The following is a 24,722-nucleotide window of genomic DNA, read 5'->3' as shown; positions in this document are numbered from 1 at the left end:
CTTATCAGTGCTGAGTAGGGGCAGGGGTTCCCACTCCCTGTGTGCCTCCCATGACCCCACAGTGCAGGTCCCCTCATTACTGTGAGCAGCAGTGAGGCTCCTGACTCTCCACCAGGCATCGTGACACAACTCCAGGGGAGGGAGGGGACACGTTGTTACTGCTGGGTGTGGTTGGAAGACCAGGCTCATGGCATGGTATCTGCTGGCACCATGCAAGTGGGCCCCTTTTGAGGTTGCTGGAGGTAAAAGCGCTGCTTCCTACCTGCTGTTTCCTGACATGCCCCAGCAGTGAGGTCGGGCACCTCATTTCGTCCTCACATGGGCGGAGGTCTAGGCTCCCCAGTCAGGCTGTGCTGCCGTAGGTGGGGCTGGTACCACGGTTCCTTGCTGTGGTGTTTGGCCTACTTATTGTGTATGGTTTTTTCCATTTGTTCTATTGGCCCTGTCTCGTCGGGTCCCTCTGGTCTTGTTCATGTTGCTTTTTAATTGGGTGCCCCTCTTTCTTGGGATGGGTTTTCCTCAAACATGGGCTGCTTCTTGGTCGTCCACCCCTGCGTGTGCTCACAGATCCCCATGTGGCTGTAGGTGGTTGTCTGGTCTGACGGCAGGGGCCTTTCTGTGATGTGGAGTGGAGGGAGCTGTTGCTTGATAGCATTTCTTCTGAGAGGGTGCGAGGCGGACTCCCCGCTCCCAGGCCATCGTCCTGGTGCTCTGGCCTTAGGACCCTGTCTCACTGCACCAGCCTCAAGGTGACTCTGCTGCTGTCCCCACTCAGCCTGGAGGCTGAGACCTGCCACCCTAGCTCCTTACTCCGAGGCCTGTTTGGGGCTCCTCCTGTCCTTGCACGCCCAGCCTGGCACCTTCCTCAGCTCTGGAATTGTTCCCCACTCAGAAGTCCTCGCGCCAGGACCCCGCCTCCTGCTGCTACCTGATGCCCTCCGCTTCCCGTCTTTCCTCAGTGCCTCAAGACAGCTCGTCTGTGCTGATCTTGTTTCCCAGGGCTGGTTCAGATTTGTTCGTTTTAAGTTTTATTCCTAGGGATCCAGGCCCTGGGGAGAGGTAGGCTGCGTGCTCTTCCTCCTGGGTCGGGTCTCTTGAGTCTTTTCACTGGGGTGCAGATGGTGACACCTCTTGCCGATTGCTGTTGGTTGCCAAGCACTTGTAGTCATCTTTGCATCCAGTTCTTAGTGTGCCTCTGTGCGCTGGACATGATCATGGCCGTTTCCCACCAGGGGAGACTAACAGAGAGATGAATTGCCACATCTGGGTTCACACAGCTGCCAAGAGGCAGCGCAGAGGCTTGAGCTCAGGCCTGTTGCCCTGAAGCCTGGATTCCACCTTTGCAATCGTAGCCTTCTGATGCTAGGACATAGCGGTGACCAGATGAGAACAGCTGCCACCAAGCCCAGCGGCCAGAAGCAGAAGGGGAAGCCTTCGCAGTGTATAACTGTCCAGTGGCCAGAAACAGAAGCAGAAGGGGAAGCCTTCGCAGTGTATAACTGTGTACTTCTTGACTGAGTTCTGATTCCTTCCAAGCATATTTTGGCCTTGCCTCTTCCTCCTGCCTAAAAAGGTATGATAATGGGAACAGCACAGGAGGGAGCGAGAGAGGGCAGCAGGCATTTCCTAGCCCCTCTTCTTATTCATCCTTGCTTTGCTCTCTTGCTCTGTTCACCTTTTTGTCTTTTTAATTTTGACCTGGCACATAGTTCTCCTTCTCTCTCTCTCTAATGCTCCTTCCCTCCCAGCCCATCTGCTTCAGGGTGGCATTGGTGGTGGGGGGCTCCAGACTTGGCTGCCTCCACTGCCATCAGCTCACCTCCAAGGTGAGTGCAGGCTGAGCTTCATGGCAAGCCCTCCCTGCTGGGGCCTGCAGAATTCTAAAGGCCCTGGCCAAGGACAGTGGCTCACACAAAATCCCTGCAGTTTGGGAGGCCAAGGCAGGAGGATCACTTGAGGCCAGGAGTTTGAAACCAGCCTCAACAACATACTGAGACCCTTGTCTACAAAAAATTTAAAAATTAGCCAGGCATGGTGGCTCATGCCTGTAATCCCAGCCACTCAGGAGGCTGAGGCAGGAAGATCTGTTAAGCGTAGATGTTTGAAGCTGCAGTGAGCCATGATTGTGGCACTGCACTCCAGCCTGGGCAACAGAGCAAGACTCAAACTCAAAAAAACAAACAAACAAAAAAGTGTGAAGGCCCCTCCCAGAAAGCAGGCTGAGGATGTGATCCCATCCACTGCACCAGGTCCTCCTGGCTTCGTGCCTCATGCGGCATCCTTTGAGAAAAGCTTGCTGGGGAGCCAGGTGTGCTGGCTTGGCCGGAGTGGAACCTGCTCTCTCAGGGAGGCTTGCAATATGCAGGGGAGGTGAGTGGAGCCCTCACCCCTTTAACTTTACCAGGCTTCTACCCTTTAGCAAGTTCCTCATGTGTGCTGATACTTAACCAGATTCAGACACTTTCCTAAGGCAGGAGGGGTGTCATGAGGGACACTGCATTATGGGACACTTTCCCTGCATTTTTTTTTTTTTTTGAGACGGAGTCTTGCTCTGTCGCCCAAGCTGGAGTGCAGTGGCGCGATCTCGGCTCACTACAGGCTCCGCCTCCCGGGTTCACGCCATTCTCCTGCCTCAGCCTCCCGAGTAGCTGGGACTACAGGCGCCAGCCACCACGCCCGGCTAATTTTTTGCCTGTTTAGTAGAGACGGGGTTTCACTGTGTTAGCCAGGATGGTCTCGATCTCCTGACCTCGTGATCCGCCCGCCTCGGCCGCCCAAAGTGCTGGGATTACAGGCATGAGCCCCCGCGCTCAGCCTCCCTGCTTTTCAGAAGCATCGCCAGTCCACAGGGCAGGATCCCTGAGGCTGGTCTGGAGTAGGCTGCATTTGGGGCCTGCAGCAAGGGCAGCTGGAGACCGCGGGGAGCCCTCCCACCTGACAAACAGAAAAGCTCCCCTGCTCAGGCCCCCGGATATAGGCGCATCTTTTCAGACCATGTTTGCCCTGTTTCTGGGAAGGAAAAGTAAACAGCAGCGACCAGATTCCTGTTGGTGTTTTTGCTCCATATTTTGATTGGGGAACTGAATCATGTTTTTCCTTTCATAAACACGAAAATGTTAAGTACATAACAGCTAAATTAATCCATGCCCATAAATCGGTTAATTATGTTAATTCTGAGTCACAGAATTCAGTCTCATTAGTGTTTCCATTAAGCAGTTTAGGCCTGTGAGCATTTTAAGAGAGCAGTTTAAGCTGTAGATTAATCTTCAAAGGTTCCCAGCGCATTTTCAACTGCAAGAGGATTTTAAATGCACTGAGGGGCTTGGGGGGATTTGGTGAATGTTAGGAGCTGCTGCTGTCAGGGAGCGGGTGTTCCCCACTTCCTCATCCCTCACCTCCCCCAACACATCCAAGGCCCCTGCCTGCTAGATCTGAGCATCGCCAGGCTAAGCAGGAGCCATAGGAAGGAGGAGATGGGCAAGAACTGGCATAGCCCCTTCTGCCCTGTGTCTCCCTGGTGGCCATGCCCTCCTCAGGCCGCCCTGCTGCAGACACCCGCAGAGAATGGGTGAGGCTGGCTCTCGAATGCTGTGGGCTGCATAGCTCTGGGTTCCTGAGATGGCTGCTGAGGGGCTTTCTTCCTGGGTGTACATAAGAAAGAAGCAGAGAGACAGGAAGAGAGCACGCTGAGTTGTAGAAACAAGCTCCTGGGTGGCCTTTGTTCATGGCGGCATGAACGTCTCCTTTTCGCCGTCCGTGTCCCCTTCAGAGGTCCGTTCAGGATATGGGTTTGCTTTCTTGGCACGTGCACCTCCTCTAGGGTTCCTTGCCGTACTTGCGTGTGGTGCAGATGTACGGGTGCTCCATCTGGCTCAGAAGCCTGCTGTCCTGTCCTGCATCCCAAGCTGCCGGCTCTCACTGGCTTCCTGTGAGTGCCTGGGCCATGCACTTCTGTTCTCCAGCCCTCATTCCCTAGCGGGGAGACCGTGAAAGGGTCAGCCTCGATGTCAAACCTCTAGACCATGGCTAAGGCTTTTCCAGGTTTTGTATTGTTCTTTGAAGAATCAACAGGACCCGATTATCAAAGAGAGACCTGTTTAAATATGTACAATCATTTTCGGTATTATTTAGGTTTGGCAAGGCCGGCAGATGAGGAGACCGCTGCCATGCATTGAAAAGGTGGTTTGTTCCAGTTCCCAAGAGGATGCGTCCCAGTACCATATGTGGGGCCACACAGAGAAGCAGCGGGGTCTGTCAGGAGGCAGGAGAGAGGGGAAGACATGGGCCAGAGGCCTTGTGGTGGTTTCTGTGGGAAGGAGTAGGTGAGGCAGAGAAGGCAAGTTCAGAATCAGCTAGGCTGAATAATTTCAGCAGACTCAGGGGAATAGGGGCTGTCCCTAGCTGCCTGACACCTGGCCTTGGGTGGTTAGGTTAAGGGAGTAGTGACCTGGTGTGTGAGAGCCCATGATGGAGGTGGCTGGGGTGTAGACTCTGGATTGGTTGGCTTGCATGTGAAAAGCACACTCCTGATGGGTAGTTTACTATCCCGAGACCCTGGGTAGCGCCTGAAGGAACAGTCTCCCCAGGGTCAGCAAGCCCCCGATGGGTAGTTTACTATCCCGAGACCCTGGGTAGCGCCTGAAGGAACAGTCTCCCCAGGGTCAGCAAGCCCCAGATGTCAAAGCATCAGATACTGAAAATACAAGAGGAAGGGGAGAAGATGGATGATACCAAAGTTATCCCAGACGCAGTACCAGGGCCAGGGCCTCAACTGAGCTTTTCATTAATCTTCTCAACTGCCTTGGCAGATAAATATTGTAGAAAACATGATTTAGAGAGGCTGAGACTATGGCCCAAGGTCATGCAGAGCCGACATTCCGCTCCAGGACTCTCTGACCCCAGCTGTCTTCCCCCTACCATGAGCTGCTCTGTATCTTGCCCGGGGCCATACCCTTGCCACACCACACTGCCAGCCTCCCACGCTGGTCACGGCCCTTCTCTTGGAGGTTGCTGGCTGAGAGAGCTGCGCACCTGTGTCCGTGACACAGCTGTGGAGATGGGACGCCAGACACATGGACCACAGACGGGGGAACCAGTCTCACGGGGCCCGACCTGGGACAGACCTCCTCTCCTGGAGCCAGGGCTGCATGCAGGACACGCCCATAAGGAGCGTCGCTGGCTGCAGCTGTGTTTCCACTCTAGAAGGAGGTGGAGTGGCTCCATCAGGGCATCAGGAACAGAACAGGAAGCAGGAAGAGATTTGGCTTGGTCATCCGCCGCGCGTCCCCACACACTTCATGTCACGGTGGCGAATGTAGGTCTGCCTTGACAACTCGGCAGACCACAGCTCCCTGGAGTTCCTAGAACAAGGCTGTCCCGTGGGGGCATAGTTAGCAATTTGAGAGCCGTGTCTGTTGTCTTAGGTGATAATGAGGGTTGACAGAAACCTTTTAGGATTGTAGCATTTCTAAGTAACTGTTGAAACCTTACTTGGCCCGGAATGGCTGCTCATAGAACAGAATGTGCTATAGTTTTACTGAAAAAAACAAAACAAAAACAAAACATAATTCTCTGTGGACTTACTAAAATAAACCCAGGGCTAATGAGCAAAATGTGTTGGGGAGGCCTATTTGTCACACTCAGGAAGCGACAGTCTAATTTTATTTGCTCCTGTTCATTGCTTCTGCATTGCCATTCGTTTGCTGAAGGCAAAATACATTACTTCTCAATAAACAAAAGTGGGCCCGGCGTGTCCCGCTCCCTGCCTTCCTCCAGCCGTTAACCCCCCAGGCAGGAGGGCTGACTTGTATTGATGTGCATGTGTGTGTGCGTGTGTGTGTGGGTGTGTGGGCGTGTGGGTGTGTTCTTCCCATTGCTCTTAGTGTTGAGCTTCCTAGAAAGTTTTCAGGGGAAATGCTGTGTCTCGTGCTGACTGGGGCCGGCTGCATGTTGATAGGTTCACCTTGCCTTATACAAACCTGCTATTTGGAAAGTCGAGATATAAATTAGAAGCAGGGGCCGGGTACGGTGGTTCATACCTGTAATCCCAGCACTTTGGGAGGCCGAGGTGGGCAGATCACTTGAGGTCAGGAGTTTGAGACCAGCCTGGCCAGCATGGCGAAGCCCCATCTCTACTAAAAATATAAAAATTAGCCAGGCGTGGTGGTGTGTGCCTGTAATCCCAGCTACTCCAGTGGCTGAGGCAGGAGAATCGCTCGAACCTGGGAGGCGAGGTTGCAGTGAGCTGAGATCGCGCCACTGCACTCCAGCCTGGGCGACAGAGGGAGACTCTGTCTGAAAAAAAAAATTAGAAGCAGGGGAAATGGAGGAAAGACAGGTCACTACAGAAAAAAAGTGGCTTTTTTTTTTTTTTTTTTAGCTTCACTAAGTGAGTTGTAAAATCATTCATTTCATCAAGTTCTCCCAGGGCATTTAAAATATTATTGGGTTTATGGGTTTAGGAGATTTTGTAGGAATGCACGTATTATTTAAAGCAAGGCAAACTGGTGTGATTCTTTCCTGGATGGAGCTTCTGTGGGCAGCTGCAATTGTCAGTGGGGGGATTGGTTCCCATAGCACCCCGAGTTCTTCCCTCAAACACAAAGGCACCAGGTTCTCCAAAGCAACCATCTTCCTTGCACTCAACACTCCTCCCGCCTCACACCCACAGACTCGTCCTTAGAGTGGACTGGGCAGGCGGGTTCATTGTGCCACGCTGTGCTCTGAACCCAGCATGCCCAAAAGCAGTCCGTTAGCAAGCTGACCATGGGGAGTTCATTGCCATCAATGCCATCAAAACAATTTGCCCAAATCAAATTTATACCTGACATTTTATAGTAAATGGGCCTTTCTTTTCTCATTAGAGAAATCATTACTGTTTTTCTTCTCCTTGGCATTTCCAGAGAGCCATTCACATTTAAAGCTCATGTTGGAACAGCAGGCTTCTACTGAAAATATTTACCTTTTCTTTGTTGGCAACTTGTCAGTGTTGGGGAAAATAGATGCTTCATTAAGATCTAAGCGCGTGATGCTTGCTTTCCCACACATCAGTCAGTCTTTTTCCAAGATGAAAAGCATGGTGAGAGGTGTTGGGAAATCATTCTGGTCATATGTTTTTATGTATTTTTGGATGTCTTCTGGCATCCCGTTCTTCTTGTTCAAAAATAGGCATTTCAACACCTATAACTTGTAGACAGAATCCTGGAATAGGATCAGCTTCACCATTAGAGCATCAGAATTGGTCTTGACCCCCTGGGTGGCCAGTGAGGTCTCCTGCCCTGGAGATCCATGGCTGAAAGTAAGGGCAAAAAGAACCCTGCTGCCATTTATCCAGCAGTTCCGGGGCCAGGGCCTCAACTTAGCTTTTCGTTAATCTTCTTAACTGCCCCGGTAGATAAATATTGTAAGAAACATGATTTAGAGAGGTTGAGATCATGGCCCAAGGTCATGTGGAAGCGAGATTACACCCCAGGACTCTCTGACCCCACTCTCTTCCCCTACCGTGAGCTGCTCTGTATCTTGCCAGGGGCCACGCCCTTGCCAGCCTCTTGCACTGGGCCTGGCCCTGGCCCTTCTCTTGGAGGTTCCTGGCTGAGAGAGCTGGACACTTGGGCCCAGCGTCCCTGACACAGCCATGGAGATGGGATGGCAGGCACATGGGCCACAGATTTGGGAAAGACCCCACTTCATGTCCACCCGACCCCTCCTCTCCACCCAGAAAGGACGAAATACAGTGAGCTGATGCCACAGCCCATGTGAGCTGGGCCTAGAGGTGGCTCTGCCCTGCCTATAAAAGGGGGAAAGGAACTTACAATAGATGCCAGCAAACCCAGAGAAGGTTGGCCCCTGTTACGACTCCTTTGATCTTCACAGGGAGGTGAGCTCTTGCTCTATTAAAATTAAGAACCTCTGTTTGTCAAGAGCTACCATAAACACAGTGAGAAGACCAGGCATACACTGGGAGAAGACTTTTATAACCTGCATTACCAACAAAGGATTAATTCTCAGTACAAGCAAAGTTAAACAATGTATCACTTAAGCATATATACAATTGTATTAAACTAGTAGTATTTAAAAAGCAATGGTCTGCGAGGTGGGCGGATCACCTGAAGTCAGGAGTTCAAGACCAGCCTGGCCAACGTGGTGAAACCCCGTTTCTACTAAAAAACACAAAAATTAGCCGTGTGTGGTGGCGGGCGCCTGTAATCCCAGCTACTTGGTTGCCTGAGGCAGGAGAATCACTTGAACCCGGGAGGTGGAGGTTGCAGTGAGCCGAAATGGTGCCACTGTCCTCCAACCTGGGCAACAGAGCGAGACGCCGTCTCAAAATAAATAAATAAATAAATAAATAAATAAAGGCAATGGCATGAATAATCCAAAAATTCTGATCATTTTCCTCTGAGAAGCTGGGGGTGACAGGGAGGACACAGAAGTAGAGGCCCCCAGTGGGTCACGTTCTTCTTCTTGCATTGGGCTGCAGGGTTCACGGGTATCCGTTTTTTTATTAGGCTTTATAACTAATGTGTATGTGACATACAATCTTTTGTGCTTATCAAGTCATGTGTTTTTAGAAAACAAAAAGAAAAACCAATCAGTTAATGTTACTACCTCCATTTTTTTTTCTCTTTTTTTTTTAATTATTATTATACTTTTTTAGGGTACATGTGCACAATGTGCTGGTTAGTTACATATGTATACATGTGCCATGTTGGTGTGCTGCACCCATTAACTTGTCATTTAGCATTAGGTATATCTCCTAACGCTATCCCTCCCCCCTCCCCCCACCCCACAACAGTCCCCAGAGTGTGATATTCCCCTTCCTGTGTCCATGTGATCTCATTGTTCAATTCCCATCTATGAGTGAGAACATGCGGTGTTTGGTTTTTTGTCCTTGTGATCGTTTACTGAGAATGACGTTTTCCAATTTCATCCATGTCCCTACAAAGGACATGAACTCATCATTTTTTATGGCTGCATAGTATTCCATGGCGTATATGTGCCACATTTTCTTAATCCAGTCTATCATTGTTGGACATTTGGGTTGGTTCCAAGTCTTTGCTATTGTGAATAGTGCCACAATAAACATACGTGTGCATGTGTCTTTATAGCACCATGATTTATAGTCCTTTGGGTATATACCCAGTAATGGGATGGCTGGGTCAAATGGTATTTCTAGTTCTAGATCCCTGAGGAATCGCCACACTGACTCCCACAATGGTTGAACTAGTTTACAGTCCCACCAACAGTGTAAAAGTGTTCCTATTTCTCCACATCCTCTCCAGCACCTGTTGTTTCCTGACTTTTTAATGATTGCCATTCTAACTGGTGTGAGATGGTATCTCATTGTGGTTTTGATTTGCATTTCTCTGATGGCCAGTGATGGTGAGCATTTTTTCATGTGTCTTTTGGCTGCATAAATGTCTTCTTTTGAGAAGTGTCTGTTCATATCCTTTGCCCACTTTTTGATGGGGTTGTTTGTTTTTTTCTTGTAAATTTGTTTGAGTTCATTGTAGATTCTGGATACTAGCCCTTTGTCAGATGAGTAGGTTGTGAAAATTTTCTCCTGTTTTGTAGGCTGCCTGTTCACTCTGATGGTAGTTTCTTTTGCTGTGCAGAAGCTCTTTAGTTTAATTAGATCCCATTTGTCAATTTTGGCTTTTGGTGCCATTGCTTTTGGTGTTTTAGACGTGAAGTCCTTGCCCATGCCTATGTCCTGAATGGTAATGCCTAGGTTTTCTTCTAGGGTTTTTATGGTTTTAGGTCTAACATTTAAGTCTTTAATCCATCTTGAATTAACTTTTGTTCAAGGTGTAAGGAAGGGATCCAGTTTCAGCTTTCTACATATGGCTAGCCAGTTTTCCCAGCACCATTTATTAAATAGGGAATCCTTTCCCCATTGCTTGTTTTTCTCAGGTTTGTCAAAGATCAGATAGTTGTAGATACGTGGTGTTATTTCTGAGGGCTCTGTTCTGTTCCATTGATCTATATCTCTGTTTTGGTACCAGTACCATGCTGTTTTGGTTACTGTAGCCTTGTAGTATAGTTTGAAGTCAGGTAGCGTGATGCCTCCAGCTTTGTTCTTTTGGCTTAGGATTGACTTGGCGATGCGGGCTCTTTTTTGGTTCCATATGAACTTTAAAGTAGTTTTTTCCGATTCTGTGAAGAAAGTCATTGGTAGCTTGATGGGGATGGCATTGAATCTACAAATTACCTTGGGCAGTATGGCCATTTTCACGATATTGAGACTACCTCCATTTTTACAGATGGGGAAACTGAGGCTTGGTGGGGTCAAACTAGCAGCAAACACACACGTTGAATGCTTACTGTGTGCCAGACCCTTTACACGGATCATCCGATATCATTTGTTTGACATCCCTCTACATATGATAACTGTCATCATTGCAGTGTGCAGAAGACTGAGGCTCAGCAAGACGGGAGAACTCCAGAGTCACTACCTGGTCACAGTTGATGGTGAAGGCAAGGTCTTCACCTGTGGCATGCCCCATGTCCCTCCTGCAGGCTCCAAGGCTCACTGTGAGTGACAGCTCCACTCTGTGGACCTCCCCTTGGGAGCAGGCGTCGAGGCTTCTAAGTCCAGTTGCCTTGTGCCATCTCAGTGCCTGGACACTGGTGGCTACCCTGGGCCGTCCTGCAGCCAGCTCGCTGAGGTAGGAAAGAGAGGAAGGGAAATAGGTGGAGCCAGAAGAGAAGATAGATAACACCGAAGTTACATTTATTCCTACTGCTCATAGTAGGCTTTCCAGCTATGAAGAGATGGCTCTTCCCGTGACTTCAGCCCCATCCTCCATCACTGCCCATGCCCACGTGGCTGACACTGCCGAATGTCTCTAGCACTGTTGTTGAACTTCTGATGTCTCCTATGCCTCAACCTTGCTATTGCCTTGGTGTAAATTTCTCTGACATTGATTTTGAATACAGTTCCAGGCTTTTGAAGCAGAAGTTTCCAGTTAAGCTTGGTGTCCCACCTAAGTGTTAAGGTCAACATGCTGAGCCCTAGAGTGGTCCTCCCTCTCCCACCACCAACTATCCTACCTGGCCTCCCAAGAACTGTCTGTGGTGACTTTTGTATTCTCTGTCTTGGTTCATGCCTGGGAAATTTCAGGGCATATATTAAGGGGAAAACCTTAGGGAAACCTGAACCTTCAAAACTGGGTAGAATGAATGGATGGAATGGAAGAATTTACTGCAGCGAAATCATCTTCAAATTCCTTTTAGGTTGGAAGCTTCTTACCCTGGCAAGTGAAGAAGTACATTTGGTTATATGTTTATAATCCATGTGCTACTGGGTGAAAGATGATAGGACAAGAACATTTGAAATGTATGTGTTAGGGATCTCTGCCCAGCAGTTTCCATCAAAAGAGCACACCCATGATTATCGTACAAATGGATGGGACAGCAGGATTCTACTCACGTAAAATGTTTGTCCCTGAGCGCCTAGGGAGGGTGTCACCTCCAGGGTCTCCTTCCTGTTGCTCTTCTGCATGAGTCCTGCACCACCTCTTTTAACCTCAGGGAAAACTTCACTATTTTGTTTTTTAAAGTCAGTCATATTTAAAGTTGCTGCTTTTGAGTATGCACTACGTGTTGATGTAGATTCTGGAATGTAGAACAAACAGGCGCAGACTAGTATGGGTAAGATGGGGAACCCCTACTTCAGAAGGTGAACCCCAGAAGGAAGCTGCCTGGGCCAGGGGTATGTGCATGATGGCAGGGAGCTGCAGCCACTAAGCCTTGGAAGAGTCTTTAATGGCACAGGGAGATGCCCTGTATAAAGCTCAGTGGGGGAAAAAAAGGATTTAGAAAGAAAGTATATGCTAGAGGCAAAGAAAAAGACTAGAAGAAAATAACCAGCCAGGTGCAGTGGTGTGCACCTGTGATCCTAGCTACTTGGGAGGCTGAGGTGGGATGATTGCTTGAGCCCAGGTGTTTGAGGCTGCAGTGAGCTATGATCTGTGTCACTGCATTCCAGCCTGGGTGACAGAGTGAGACCCCATCTGTAAAGCAAAAAAAGAAAAGAAAATAGCCAAAATATTATTGGTTATTTCTCTATTTCCCAAAGTTTGGGCAAGAGCATACACTATTCTTACAATCAGAAGAAGAGTCCTCTTTTCCATTACGTCTTAAATAGCTCTAAGATTTAGAATTCGTCTTGATGAAGGCATGGTCATCGCACACACAGAGCTGGGCCCCATGGGTGAGGGGCTCCCGGGGGCCTCTGAGTGGGGAGCTGTGGGTGTCAAGTGGCCATGAAGACAGTTGACCCAGGGTCGGGTGGCAAGATTCTCTGAGCCCCAGAGAAGTCGACTTTCTGTATCTACTAGAATCCAGGAAGAGTGTGTCCATGGCCGTCATTACCCCCTGCTTCCCCATTTCATGCCAGGTTTTTCTCAGATGCCTTCTCTGGGGGAGGCACTGTTGTTGGGGCAACTTTCTGGCTGCAGAGGGCACCCAGTAATAAAGGCAAATGCCAAGTATGGGGCAAGAAGGGAGGCCCCTGGCTGGGATGGCAGGCATTGGGAGAGGCTTATGGGAGCCCCTCACCCCTCTCTTTTTGGGGTGCTCTTGAGGAAGCTGGACTCTCCACCTCTAAAGACCCCTCCAGGGAACATAGATCCCAAACCCAAATGGAGATGAGCTGGCCAGCGAAGTCCAAGACCCCAGTCCCCTCCATTGCAACCTGGGGTGCAGGCTTCTGTCTTCCAGGTTGAAAGCTCATCATTTGGTTCATCATAAGTTATACGTCGGAGTGGAATTATAAAGGAGAGAGAAACAGATGTGAACTCTCAACAGCTGGGAGAGGTGGAAGGCCTCTGGAGTTCCATTATAGAAATTTGCCTTTTGGCCAGGAGTGGTGGCTCACGCCTGTAAGCCCAGCACTTTGGGAGGCTGGGGCAGGTGGATCACTTGAGGTCAGGAGTTCGAGAACAGCCTGGCCAACATGGCCAAACCCTGTCTCTATTAAAAATAAAAGTTAGCCAGGCATGGTGGTATGTGCCTGTAGTCCCAGCTACTCGGGAGGCTGAGGCAGGAGAATCACTTGAACCCAGGAGGCGGAGCTTGCAGTGAGCCGAGATTGCACCACTGCCCTCCAGCCTGGGTGACAGAGTGAGACTCTGTCTCAAAATAATGATAATAAATAATAATAATAATAATAATAGGTCTTGTTTTTTAAAATAAAAAACAGAAATATGCATTTTTAGATACCAGCAGGACATCATAGCACTGAGGAAGCTGAACCCTCTCTTTGGGACGTAGCTTGCTTTCTTTTGTTGCCCCGGCCTGAGTTCTTTCACATCAGCCAGCGTGGAGAAGAGGAGCCAGTTTTGCAGAATGACTGGGAACAGCCCCTGCTGGGGAGGGACTCTGTGATGCGGTGTCCTCGTCCGAGCCTCCTGGGCCCGGGTTCCCGTCGCTGTGTGCCCGGAGCCTGGGCGCCGACACCGAGCCTCCTCTGTGCTTTCAGGCATCCGCATGCTGGACGGCGATGTCACAGATGTGGTCGAGGCAAAGTCGCTGGGCATCAGACCCAACTACATCGACATTTACAGTGCCAGCTGGGGGCCGGACGACGATGGCAAGACGGTGGACGGGCCCGGCCGACTGGCTAAGCAGGCTTTCGAGTATGGCATTAAAAAGGTGTGAGTAACCAGGGCTACAGGGGAGCGCTCTGGGACAAGGGTGACAGTAAACATTTTAACAATTAAGTATCAGAGTGACACTGGCCACAGCCCTGAAACAAGACAGGGAAGACTCTGCTGTGACAGGTGCCAGGGCCAGTGTGGAGGAGTCACTCGGGGAGTCTGAGAAGTGGCTCTTGACCAGCGAGAGCAGAAGTGTTTTTGCCTCATTCCAGAACAGCTGTTCCAGTGACAGCCAGGTGGCCGCTGCTAGCACGCCCCTCTCTGCCTTGGAGTTTGCTTATCCCTGGCTGAAGGGGGTACACAGGTGGGTGACAGGGGTCCAAGGCAGCTCACCTGGCCTGTTACTTGGACTCTGCAGGGGCCTCGGCCCACCTGCCCTTAGAAACACCCAGCCGTGGAACTTTCTGCATTCATCACGGGGTATGTGCTCACCCAGGCCCCGCTGCAGCAGGAAGCAGTGGTCGGGGTGTCCCCCACCAGCGCACAGCCCAGCCCACTTTGAACTTCTCCAGGAGAACCTCACAAGGGGATAAGCAGGACAAAGATGCTTCTCTGCCGATGGGCCAAGGGGAGGCTGGCAGGCTCCTGCGAGGCCACCCGCCAGCCACTCTGTGGTCTTTGGTTCTGGATCCTTGTGTGTCAGGAAGGCTGAGGAAGGGGGAGGAGGTGGCTGCAGATGAGCCAGTTCTTACAAACAGGGTGGCAAGGCAGATTTCTGGGTGAGGACAGCTTCTTGGAGCAGGCAGACAGAGCTGTGGTCAGCGTCCAGGAGGCCCTGGGTGGCCGAACAGGCCCCAGCCCAACGTACAATGTGTGGTGAGTGACTGCTGTAGGGAGTGGGGACCGGGGCAGTTCCATCAGGAAGTCCAGGCTTCTCTGACTCCTCCTGTGGGGGATGGGAGAATGGGGAGGGGGTGGCAGGAGTCAAGCCCATTAAATTTATATCGTTTAAAATATTTTTAAAGTTCTCATCGTGTTATAACCCATGCATAGTGATTGCAGTGTGGCTAATAAAGAGCTAGTAAGTCAATCGGATAGTAGGAAGAGATTATACTGCAAACAGCCTTTCTCTGTCTCTGTCTGCCCACCCCCGAGTCCTGCCCCACAGAGGAGGAATCTGCTTTCAAACCGTGTTCATGATTTCCTTTCTCTAAGTAATATCATTTGATGGCTTTCCTGGGTGCGTTGAGTTTGGTCACCATCTGTTAATTTCCTCTTATCAGAATGAGCGTTTTTCTCTTGGGAGACCCCCAGCCCTGCTGCCCTGCTGAAACCCTGGAGTTTCCTCCGCTTCTTACCTTTCCCGGGCGTCAGGCCTACACTGCATCCTCTGCCTCCTGCCAGCTGCACCTGCCTGCACCTCCTCCGAAGGACTTGGTGTCACTCTGCAAGTGTGAGGCGGAAGCTTCCTCCTCTACTGCCCCCACCCCCCGACCACTCAGGTCTTGAATGCCTGAGAAACCAATAACCAAATGCAGGGTGTCTACCCGCCTGTCCCTCCGAGTTTAGTACTCACCCAGACACTAAATGTGAGAAGGAAAATTAAGGAAGAGGGGCAGTGTAGACACACACACGCACGCACACAGCATGGGATCTTGCGGGCATCCTTGGGACACTGGACAGCTTCCTTTATCTCCATTCCCCCAAGAAAACACCAAGGCAGCTTCGATCAGGCTGCTGAGCACCCAAGCCCGGCCCAAGGCTGGGCTGAGTGAGTGCTGGCAGACTCAGGTATGACCAAGTCAGCTGCTGCCCACCAAGAACTACCGAATACATAAATCACCCTTCCATTACTTAGCTCCCAGCTCCAACCCACTAGATCGCTTGGATCTCAGTCTTGATGACAAGCGAGACATCCTAAAAATCAAGCTGTATTTAAGCTTCGGAGAGGGTGGGTAAGCTGGAGGGCGGGTTTCCTACATAGAACATATTGCTTTGGATGGTGTTCCTGCTGAGCGTCTGTCATTTCTACGGGATGATTTCCAAAGATTGAGCTCCTAGGATGAGGCACCCTCCGTCCAGGAGGGGTCCTGGTTGTTTGGCAGTGATCGTTCGGGCTCTCTGGTTCACTGAGCCTATGGGAGGCTTGGGGAGGTTGGAGCTGTAGAGAGGGATCTTTGCATTCTGAATTCTGAGCAGTGTTGGTTTCATCCAGCTGTCAGGGGAGTGGGGAAGTTGCAGAAGGGACCACGTGGTTTCCCCTCATTCTTGTCACAGTTTTGTGAAATACTGAGGTCATTTGATTTTTTTTTCGTCATTTGGAAGTAAAATATGTCATACAGAGAACCTTAAATCGCAACTGTCTTGATCTGTCACTGAAAATCCTCCTAGAAATTTGATGATCTCAAACCAAACCACATTCCCCCATCTGTTTTTCCTCCTTGTGGCCCTGTTTGTCACCTACAGTCTTCTTCTGTGAAATCTGACTTTATCTTTGGTAGATGATGTGGTCCGGCGGTGAGAGACTGTGGAAGCTGTAACTTGGCACAAAGATCTGTTTAACGTTGGTCCTTAGGAAGCCTGGCTCCTCTCACACCTGGTTATTCAGAAGGGACGATTAGACATTGCTGTGGCTAAAGACACTGGCCGCGTCCAGGTGGCCACTGTTTGCTGGCCCTGAGTCGCTTCTGAGCTCATGAAATGAACTCTCCCTCCCCAGGGAAGACACCGAAATACGATTTGATTGGGTTGAAGTTGTGAGTTTACTGAAAAGAAGTGCAAGTTCGTGGCTAGGGTTGAAATGTCCCCTACAGCTTCTGTCCCATGGCTTCCATGAAGCCACTGGAAGATCTGGGAAATGAAAATAAAGTCGTCAGTGACAGTTAAAACATCTCTACACTCCTCAGACCTGGCTGTTTCCTTGCCTCATTTCCATGTCTCCTTCCCAGAAACCGTTTTAAGGAGGGGAAAGGTTGTTGGTACCTTGATGCCTATGAGGATGGGTTGGTCTCATAGTAAATGCATGGTGCATGCTGTGAATGCAAACCTTGAGCATTTCAGGCTCTTGGTATCCAAAGTGGGGTTCAGAGCCAGCAGCACTGGCATCCCCTGGGAGCTCATTAGGGATGCCCACTCTCAGGCCCACCCTGGACTTTGGGGCAAGTCTGCATGGTAACAGGTTCCCAGGTGACTCCAGGGTGTGCACATTCAAGTTTGGGGAGCGCTGTTTTTGGCCATTCTCTGCTCCTGGAGCAGTAAGGTTGCATGCTCCACCTTGCAAAAGGACAACATTTTATGAGTCATCTCAAGTGGGGTGGGGAGTTACGAGTGGCAGTGTCTAGGACTAATTCTCACCTGGAATAAGGACAGGCTCTGATGGGTTAAATACCTTTTGATTTGCATTGTAGTTGCTTTAAACCGGCTTCAGCTGAATCTCTTCCTGCAGGTAATCACATGCACACACACACCACCTTCCTGAGCTCTTTGTGCCTTTCTCTCAGAAGGTTAGCTTTTCTGGGAGGGACCTTTCTGTTGAGCTCTTGTCCACCCCGACAGGTTCACCTTGCAGATGCAGAAAGCAGAGTGGACGCGGCAGCCTTAAGCAGCGGGGCTGCGTGAGCTCCAAGAACGTTCCTGTGGGCTTTCTTGGGAGCCTCAAGTTGGAGCTGGAGTCTCCTTGGTTTACAAACCCCCGTGGTGTGAGCGTACAGAGCAGGCGGGTCCACTCATTGTGCTCTCAAAAGTGAGTGTGACATGTTTGGTCAGCAGCAGGCTTCAGTTTGGCTCTACGGGGATTGCAGAATTGGTGTGCAAGTTATCTTTAAATTGGCCGATTGTTGAGCATAAGTATAAATTTCCTCTGTTTGTTTGGGAAGGACGGTCCTTAGTAAGGACGTGGTGGCCAGCCAGTGGCTCCAGTTTCCCGTGGAGGTGGACATTGGCCCTTCTCTCGGGCCAGCTGTGCACCACCAGCCCATCCAGCCATCTGGACTATATCCGTCAGTTCAGTCTTCCACTCGCTAATCTTTAGCTGGTATTTGTGGCTGGAATGATTCTCAGTGTGGTCAGAAATCATCCATCCTGTGGGTATGGGATAGAGCGGAGCTTCAGGAATCCGCCCTGACTGGCTGCTGTCTTTCAAAGACTTGCTTTCATGTGTACGTTCTTAACAATGAACACCGGTGCACAGCTGGGCATGGCGGCACACTTCTGTAGGCACAGCTACTCTGAAGGCTAAGGCAGGAGGATCACCTGAGCCCGGGAGTTCCAGACCAGCCTGGGTAACGTAGCAAGACCCCTGTCTCAAAAAAAAAAAAAAAAAAAAAAAAAAAAAACGGAAAGAAAACCTACACACAAATGAGGCCCTGGCCTTGGCTAGTGATGTAAATCAGACCACCCTGATACTTACCCATTGCAGAGACCACAGGGAGTTCTGACAGGACACCCGCAAGCTGCTACCAGCTTCCTGGACGTAACCCTTTCCACCTATTCTGTCTTCACCCAGAGTTCATGGTCCTATCCCTCTTTGCAAATTTAGCTCGCTCTGCAAGAAGGGTACCTCTTCAAGTGTGTTTTCCAGAAAAATCATTCTTTTCCCCACCAGACCAGCTCTTTCAACCCAGAAAAATTAAAGTTGTAAATTCTGCCATCATCTGTAATCTCAGTGTCATTTGCAGCACTGCTAGCTCTCTTTGATCCTAGGCCATTGCGATGGAAATGACAGGCATGGCTCTGGAATAGAGCAGCTTGTGTTGGGACCCTTGATTTTCCTGTGAAGAACAGAGGAGTCTTTCTGGCCCCTTTCCCTCGTATGATCCTGTGATTCTGCAATTTTAAGGCTGCTGCCACAGGCAAAGGCACACCATTAAAATCCAAACAGAGCCCCCAAAACCATGCTCTCAGCAGCATCCAGATGGTCTGAATGCAACCTTCTTATCCCTTTGAAGGAACATTTGGGAGATGGGACTCTAGGTTCAGGGGGAGACCCACCCTACGAGGTTCTGCTGCGGGGCTAAGCCTTGTTCCTCTTGTCCCTCCAGGGCCGGCAGGGCCTGGGCTCCATTTTCGTCTGGGCATCTGGGAATGGCGGGAGAGAGGGGGACTACTGCTCGTGCGATGGCTACACCAACAGCATCTACACCATCTCCGTCAGCAGCGCCACCGAGAATGGCTACAAGCCCTGGTACCTGGAAGAGTGTGCCTCCACCCTGGCCACCACCTACAGCAGTGGGGCCTTTTATGAGCGAAAAATCGTAAGTTCTCTTGGCAAGTTGGAGTGCTTACAGTGAGTGCCTCAGCCCTCTGGGAATGAGCTTCTTCTCCCTTTCTCAGAAAGATGGGTTAGATTGAGGCCAGATTGTTCCGGATCCCAGGGTCCCAGCCTCACCCATCGGCGAACAATTTGAGCCTCGAGGTAAACCCCAGTCCCTTGGCAGCCTTCCTCGGACACTGGCTTTCTAATCTTTGCACAGAAATAGCAGTTAAACCCCTCTCTGGCTTTAGAGATCTAAAAATATTATTTAAGAACGAGGTTCCTTCTCATGATGTCTTGTTTTAACTCTGAAATTCTGTGGTCACATGTCTTGGAATCCAATGAACCCATCCAGTTCCAGCGTGTACAACAGAGTAAGAGAAAGACTTGGTTTTATACTGAGACATTCTAGAAATCCAGGAGTTCTTCTAGGCATTCTGTTGCTACAGAAGCACTTTTTCTGGACACTTTAAGTCGAGCAGTGGTTTCTGTCTGTTCCGCTTACTTAAGTGAACATAAGCATGATTTGTCTTTTAAAAGGTAACTGTTTTAGTACTCAGGTAGAATTTGTGCTTTTCCTTCCCTACATACTTTCCTACTTAAAAAAAAAAAAAAAAGAGGAAGGGAGGGTTTCCAGTTCAAATTAATGCAGAATTGAAGTGCAAAGTCATTACGTTGACTTGTAGACATTTTAAAAATGAGACTGTGGAGCTGGCCAGACATGGTTAAATTTTAAAGCTCACTAGCATCTTTTCATTTCTGCGGCTGCTCAGCCACATCTTTAGAAGTTATTTGCAAATTTATTTTTACACTTTTCTGCGGGAGCATACAGGCTTCCTGTTCTCAGCTTTGCTCCGCACCAGTGAAAGGTCAGCTGCCATCGTTCTGTCGCCAGCCTGGTAGCGGCTCAGGCTGGTTAACTAAGGTATTAATTTGTTATTTTCCTTTTCTGCCGGAGTACACACCCCTGGGACGGGCAGCTGAGATGCTGAATGGTGTCCTGTTTATGTAGAAATCCAGCTCATTTGAGCATGGATCTGCTAGGGTCTTATTAGACAGACAGTTGGCCAAAACCCAACATAGTCTTGCTGGCCGAATGGATGCAAGTTCGAATTTGCTAAGTTATGGGACAGTTTATAACATGGACTGCGTGCAGGCAGGATGGTGTCTCTCAACCCTGGAAGCAGGACTTGCAGCTTTATTTGCATTACGAATCACGTCAGCATGTGATCCGTATGCCATGCATGTGTGCGTGCCTTTGCTATAAAATGCTTTTTCTTTCTTTTTTTAAAATTCTCTTCCCTGAGCAATAATATGTGGGTAAGAAGGGTATAGTTTGGAGAACGGTAAAAGAGAAAATATACTTTGTCTTGGTCACTGCCCGGGAAGTCTGCTCTGACAGTAGGAGGGGTGTTATTTTCAGCTCTACTAGAGCCCAGCTTTTGTTCTGAGTCCTCTTAGATATCCTCCAGGGAGACGAGTGCTGCTCAGGACAGTTGACATATCACAGTCCCAGCATTCAGGCAGGCCTGTGATGGCAATCACAACCCTGTCCACCTGCATTCTCTGTCCCTCTGAGTCTGAGGAATGTGAGCAGGTGTCCACCTGGAGCGAGGGATGTCCCGTGGTGAGACATGACTCTTTATAGAGGAGTAAAACCTAAAGAAAGCATCTCTCACCAGAACAAGAGGGTATGTTCGTTCACTGAACACGAGCTGTGTCCCAGGCGTGGCACTAGGACTCAGGAGGGGCTGTCCACCTTGATTCAGCCATCCCTCCCAGGGTAGGCCCCTCTGCTCGCTCCCCAGGACCCCCTTCTCTGAAGCTGGAGAACCAGCTGTGAGCCTCACATGCTCTTGGGAGCGTGGCCTCCTGCCCAGCCACCCCTAGTTTCTCCTCCTGGCCACCATTTACCAAGCCCAAGTACGTTCAGGTGCCTGGCTGTGATCTGCTGAGAACCCCTGAAATCTATATCATGGTGTCCATTTGCATATGAAGATGCTGGAGTCAGAGAGGGAGCATTTTTGTCCCTTTTCCCATGCCCTCAGCTGCCCTCCCCATGTTGAGATACCCCAGCCCCACTGAAACGAACAAGGAGGGAACTGGTCTCTGTTGGCCTTCCCGTCACATCTTCCTGTGTGTGACACAGGCCAGACCCCCACCTTCCCTAGACAGTTGGCCCAGCTAAAACGTGTGCAAGGAAGGTGCTGAGTTCGGAAGAGGATCTGGATTGCTCTCACTGTGAAATTGATTCTCAAAGGTTAGGCAAATCGGCTACTGGAGCCCTGTGGTGGGTAGGTGGGTGTGACTTTCCTATTCCTGCCATAACAAATTATCACAAACTTAGCAGCTTAAAACAGCACAAATTGATATCTCATGGTCCTGTAGGCCAGAAGTCCAGGAGCCTCAGCCGAGTCTCTGCTTTGAGTCTCACAAGGCCAAGACCAAGGTGCTGGCAGGGCCGTGGTTCCTTCCGGAGGCTCCCGGGAGAATCTGTTTCCTTGCCCACTCGGGCTGTTGGCAAAACTCAGGTCCCTGTGGTTCTGGGACTGAGTTTCCCACTTCCTTGTGGGCTGTCAGCTGGGGCCCGTTCTCAGCCTCTGGAGGCCACCCACATTCATTGGCTTACTCCTCAGCTCCCTCTTCAATGCCAGCAGCGGTGGGTCCAGTCCTTCTAATGCTTCCTCTCTCCAACAGCCTTGCTGCCTTCCTCTTCCAAGGTGGAGGGCTGTGTGGTGGCACCAGGTCTACTCAGATAATCCAGGATAATCTCCCTGCTTTAAGGTCGGCTGGCTACCAACCTTAACTCCATCTGCAAAGCTCATCGGAATAACGCCAGGGGACAAAGATGATGGGGGCCACAAGCCCACCTAGCACACCTGAACCCACACAGGCTGAACCCCCAGCACCCGCTTTCCGTTTGAGTCCAAAGGGAGATACACATCAGCCTGAGTGGTAGTGAGGTCCAGAATCCATCCCACACCCAGCCTGGGCCAGTGCCTCCGAGGAGGGCAGGCAGAGCCCCCAGCTAGCGGTACCTGCCTTGTTGCCCTGTGCAGCAGGCCTTGGGAGGTCAAGAACATGCCAGGTTGATCTGCTTCTTCAGGAGGATGTCCTGGTGGAGAACCCAGCTTATGACCTACTGGCTAAAGGCAGAAACTCTCTCTGAGCCACGTGGGTACCTCTAGCTGCTCTGAAGTCAGGGGGTGACTTACGGGTAGCTGGTGTGGACTCTGATGGTTTTGCCGTGGGTACTCTCGGCTGTTGGTGACAGGCCACAAAGTCCAGCAGACCCGGGGAGGAGGGCTTGTGGGGTGCGTCTTGGTTTCTTGTTGTTTTACCGTTTTTTCCACATGCGCTTCCGCAGTAGGGAGGGAACCAGCTGATCTATTATTATCAAAGCGTACGGTCTGTACTCCCGGCTGGCCTTCTTGCCCCTGCCTGTCTCCTACAGAGTGATTTAGCAGGGAGCAGCAGTTGTTGTGGAAACCTGTGGTTGCCGAGATGCATTTGCCTAACACCTTATTTGTTCCCGAGACCCAGGACCCAGGGCCACGCTTGCCGGTTAGTGGCAGCTGAAGCAGCCCAGCCTTCTCCAGAGAGTGAGTTAGCCTGTCTGCCGTCACCGCCTCACTGTGCTTCTCTCTCCCCCAGGTCACCACGGATCTGCGTCAGCGCTGTACCGATGGCCACACTGGGACCTCAGTCTCTGCCCCCATGGTGGCGGGCATCATCGCCTTGGCTCTAGAAGCAAAGTAAGTTCCCACTTACCTTTTTCTAAAAAAAAAAATGTTTACATTGTGGCAAAATACACATGACACTGGCCATTTTCACCCTATTGAAGTGGACAGCTCAGCGGCATTAAGCACATTCAGTGAGTCGTGCACCTGCACCACCATCCCTCTCCCAGAGCTTCGTCTTCTTCCCAGGCTGGAACCCTCTGCCCATTAAACAGCAGCTGCCCAGGTTAGTCAGCTCAGGCTGCCGTAACAGAGTCCCACGGACTGGGCAGCTCAAACAACAGAAATTTAGTTTCTCAAAGTTCTGGAGCCTGGAATTCCTGGATCAAGGTGTCAGCAGGGTTGGTGTCTTCTTGGCTTGCAGAAAGCTGACTTCTCCCCTTCTGCTGTGTCCTCTTTTTATAAGGACACTGGTCATATTGGATTAGGGCCCACCCTAATAATCTCATTTTATGTTAATTACCTTTTTAAAGGCCTTATCTCCAAATATCATATTCTGAGGTACTGGGGCCTAAGACTTCGATGAATACATTTTGGAGGGGACATAGTTCAGCCTATAACACTCCCCATTGACCCCCCGCCCTAGCCTCTGGCAACCACCATTCTACTTTCTGTCTCTATGAATTTCATTACTTTAGGTGCCTCATGTAAGTGGAATCACACAGGATTTGTCCTTTTGTGCCTGGCTTATTTCACTTCACATAATGTCTTTAAGGTTCACCCGTTTGTAGAACGTATCAAAATTTCCTTCCTTTTTTTAGGCCATCCCGATGGGCGTGAAGTGGTTTCTTCCTTTCTTAAAGCCCAAGTCTCCTGCCCTTTGTAGGACACGGGGGCTGGCTGGGCCAGAGTCCAAGGCCTGCCTCTGATTCTGCACCTCACACCAAATCCACACTTTAGGTTGCGCTGGCTTCCTTTTAGGAACTTTCATTTATAAATTAACAGTCAAGAAAAACTCTTGAGTTGTGTATGTGTTGTTGGTTCAGAAAGAAAAGCAAGTTAACCGCACATGGAGTCATAGAGTCAAATCCGAATTGTACTTTAGTCACCAAAACTGGCAGAGAACAAACCAGCCCTCTGCAGTAGTCATCTGCTGTAGATGAGTTTTCAAATAACTCAAAAAGAATGGTTGGGATGCCTCAATGCTTGTAATTACGTATGTTTGCATGTGGATTTGCACAAGACAAACTGAGCGTAACACTCAAATGCTACCAATGTAACAAAGGAACAGTTTGATATTTTTAATTTCCAGGCCAAAATGTTAGCTTCTGTGTCCTGAGGCTCTTTTTAAAAATTCTTCATAATGAGTTGCTTGTGTGGAAACTCACATTCGCATACTTTACCCTTCCTTGCGCTGTATTTTCCTCCATTCCTTATTGGAAACATGCAAAGAGCTAAATGGAAAACAAACCCTGCTCCGGGGCGCGTTGTCCCCGTAAACTTGGTCAGTGGGCACGTGAAAGCTCAGACGGTCATCTTCCTCATCATTTTAGCTCCTCCTCAGACACATACAGGGGACGGATCAGGCAAACGTCATTTGGAACAATGTCAGTCTAGAGCACTCGACACTTATAGGATTGGTCAAGGAAGGAACGGTTGATGTCTGGGAATTTGAAAACCTGTGTTGAGCAGACCTGCAGCCTGGGATAGCTCTCGCCTGTGCAGGTTGGCCCCAGGCCGCCTTCTCTCTCTGTTCACTACTGCTGTGGAAGGAACTGGGGCAAAGCCAGATGGTTCTGGGTGGAGATGCTCCCTGAGAGTCTGGGGAGGGCCCCCAGACAGCGTGGGGCCAGAATGAAGGAAGACCCATATGTGTTGGAATTCTCTAAAGGGAGTCCCATGGTTTTGGGACAGTCTTGGTACTTTTCAAACATCCGTTCTTCATCAAAAAACATTTTCAACATCCTCTCTTAGACATATTTTCCATGCGGTTATATTTGTGATTTTATTGCTAGAGTCAAAAATAAAATAGATTTTTTCATAAGAAAATGGTTCCTAACTTTCTCACTGCCTGGGCCCATTCTGTCCTCCACTCCAAAGGTCATCCCGGCACCTAAATTCAAGATTTCCAGGAGGGCTGGCTATAGCCGTCTTCGAGTACGCCCTGCTGACACACAGCAGTAACTTGCC

At 49.9% G+C, this 24,722-nt stretch overlaps 1 protein-coding gene across 8 annotated transcripts in view; it reads left to right on the top strand.

Annotated features, from left to right (window-relative positions):
• The window catches only part of PCSK6 (proprotein convertase subtilisin/kexin type 6), a 201,793-nt gene that overhangs the window by 79,747 nt on the left and 97,324 nt on the right, over positions 1–24,722 (top strand). For all 8 annotated transcript variants that reach the window (XR_008621210.3, XM_034939524.4, XM_034939521.4 and 5 more), the window contains exons 7-9: positions 13,484–13,656; positions 18,641–18,853; positions 22,507–22,607. Coding sequence is in view for 7 of the 8 variants with exons in the window: in XM_034939524.4 (XP_034795415.3) it covers positions 13,484–13,656; positions 18,641–18,853; positions 22,507–22,607 (487 nt within the window). In the remaining variant the exon portion in view is untranslated. The remainder of the gene's footprint in view (positions 1–13,483; positions 13,657–18,640; positions 18,854–22,506; positions 22,608–24,722) is intronic.

The sequence above is a fragment of the Pan paniscus genome, chromosome 16 (assembly GCF_029289425.2).
Source record: "Pan paniscus chromosome 16, NHGRI_mPanPan1-v2.0_pri, whole genome shotgun sequence".
NCBI classification, from domain to species: Eukaryota; Metazoa; Chordata; class Mammalia; order Primates; family Hominidae; genus Pan; species Pan paniscus.
Note: the sequence above shows the minus strand (reverse complement) of the source record. Positions and strands in the feature narration are given on the sequence as shown.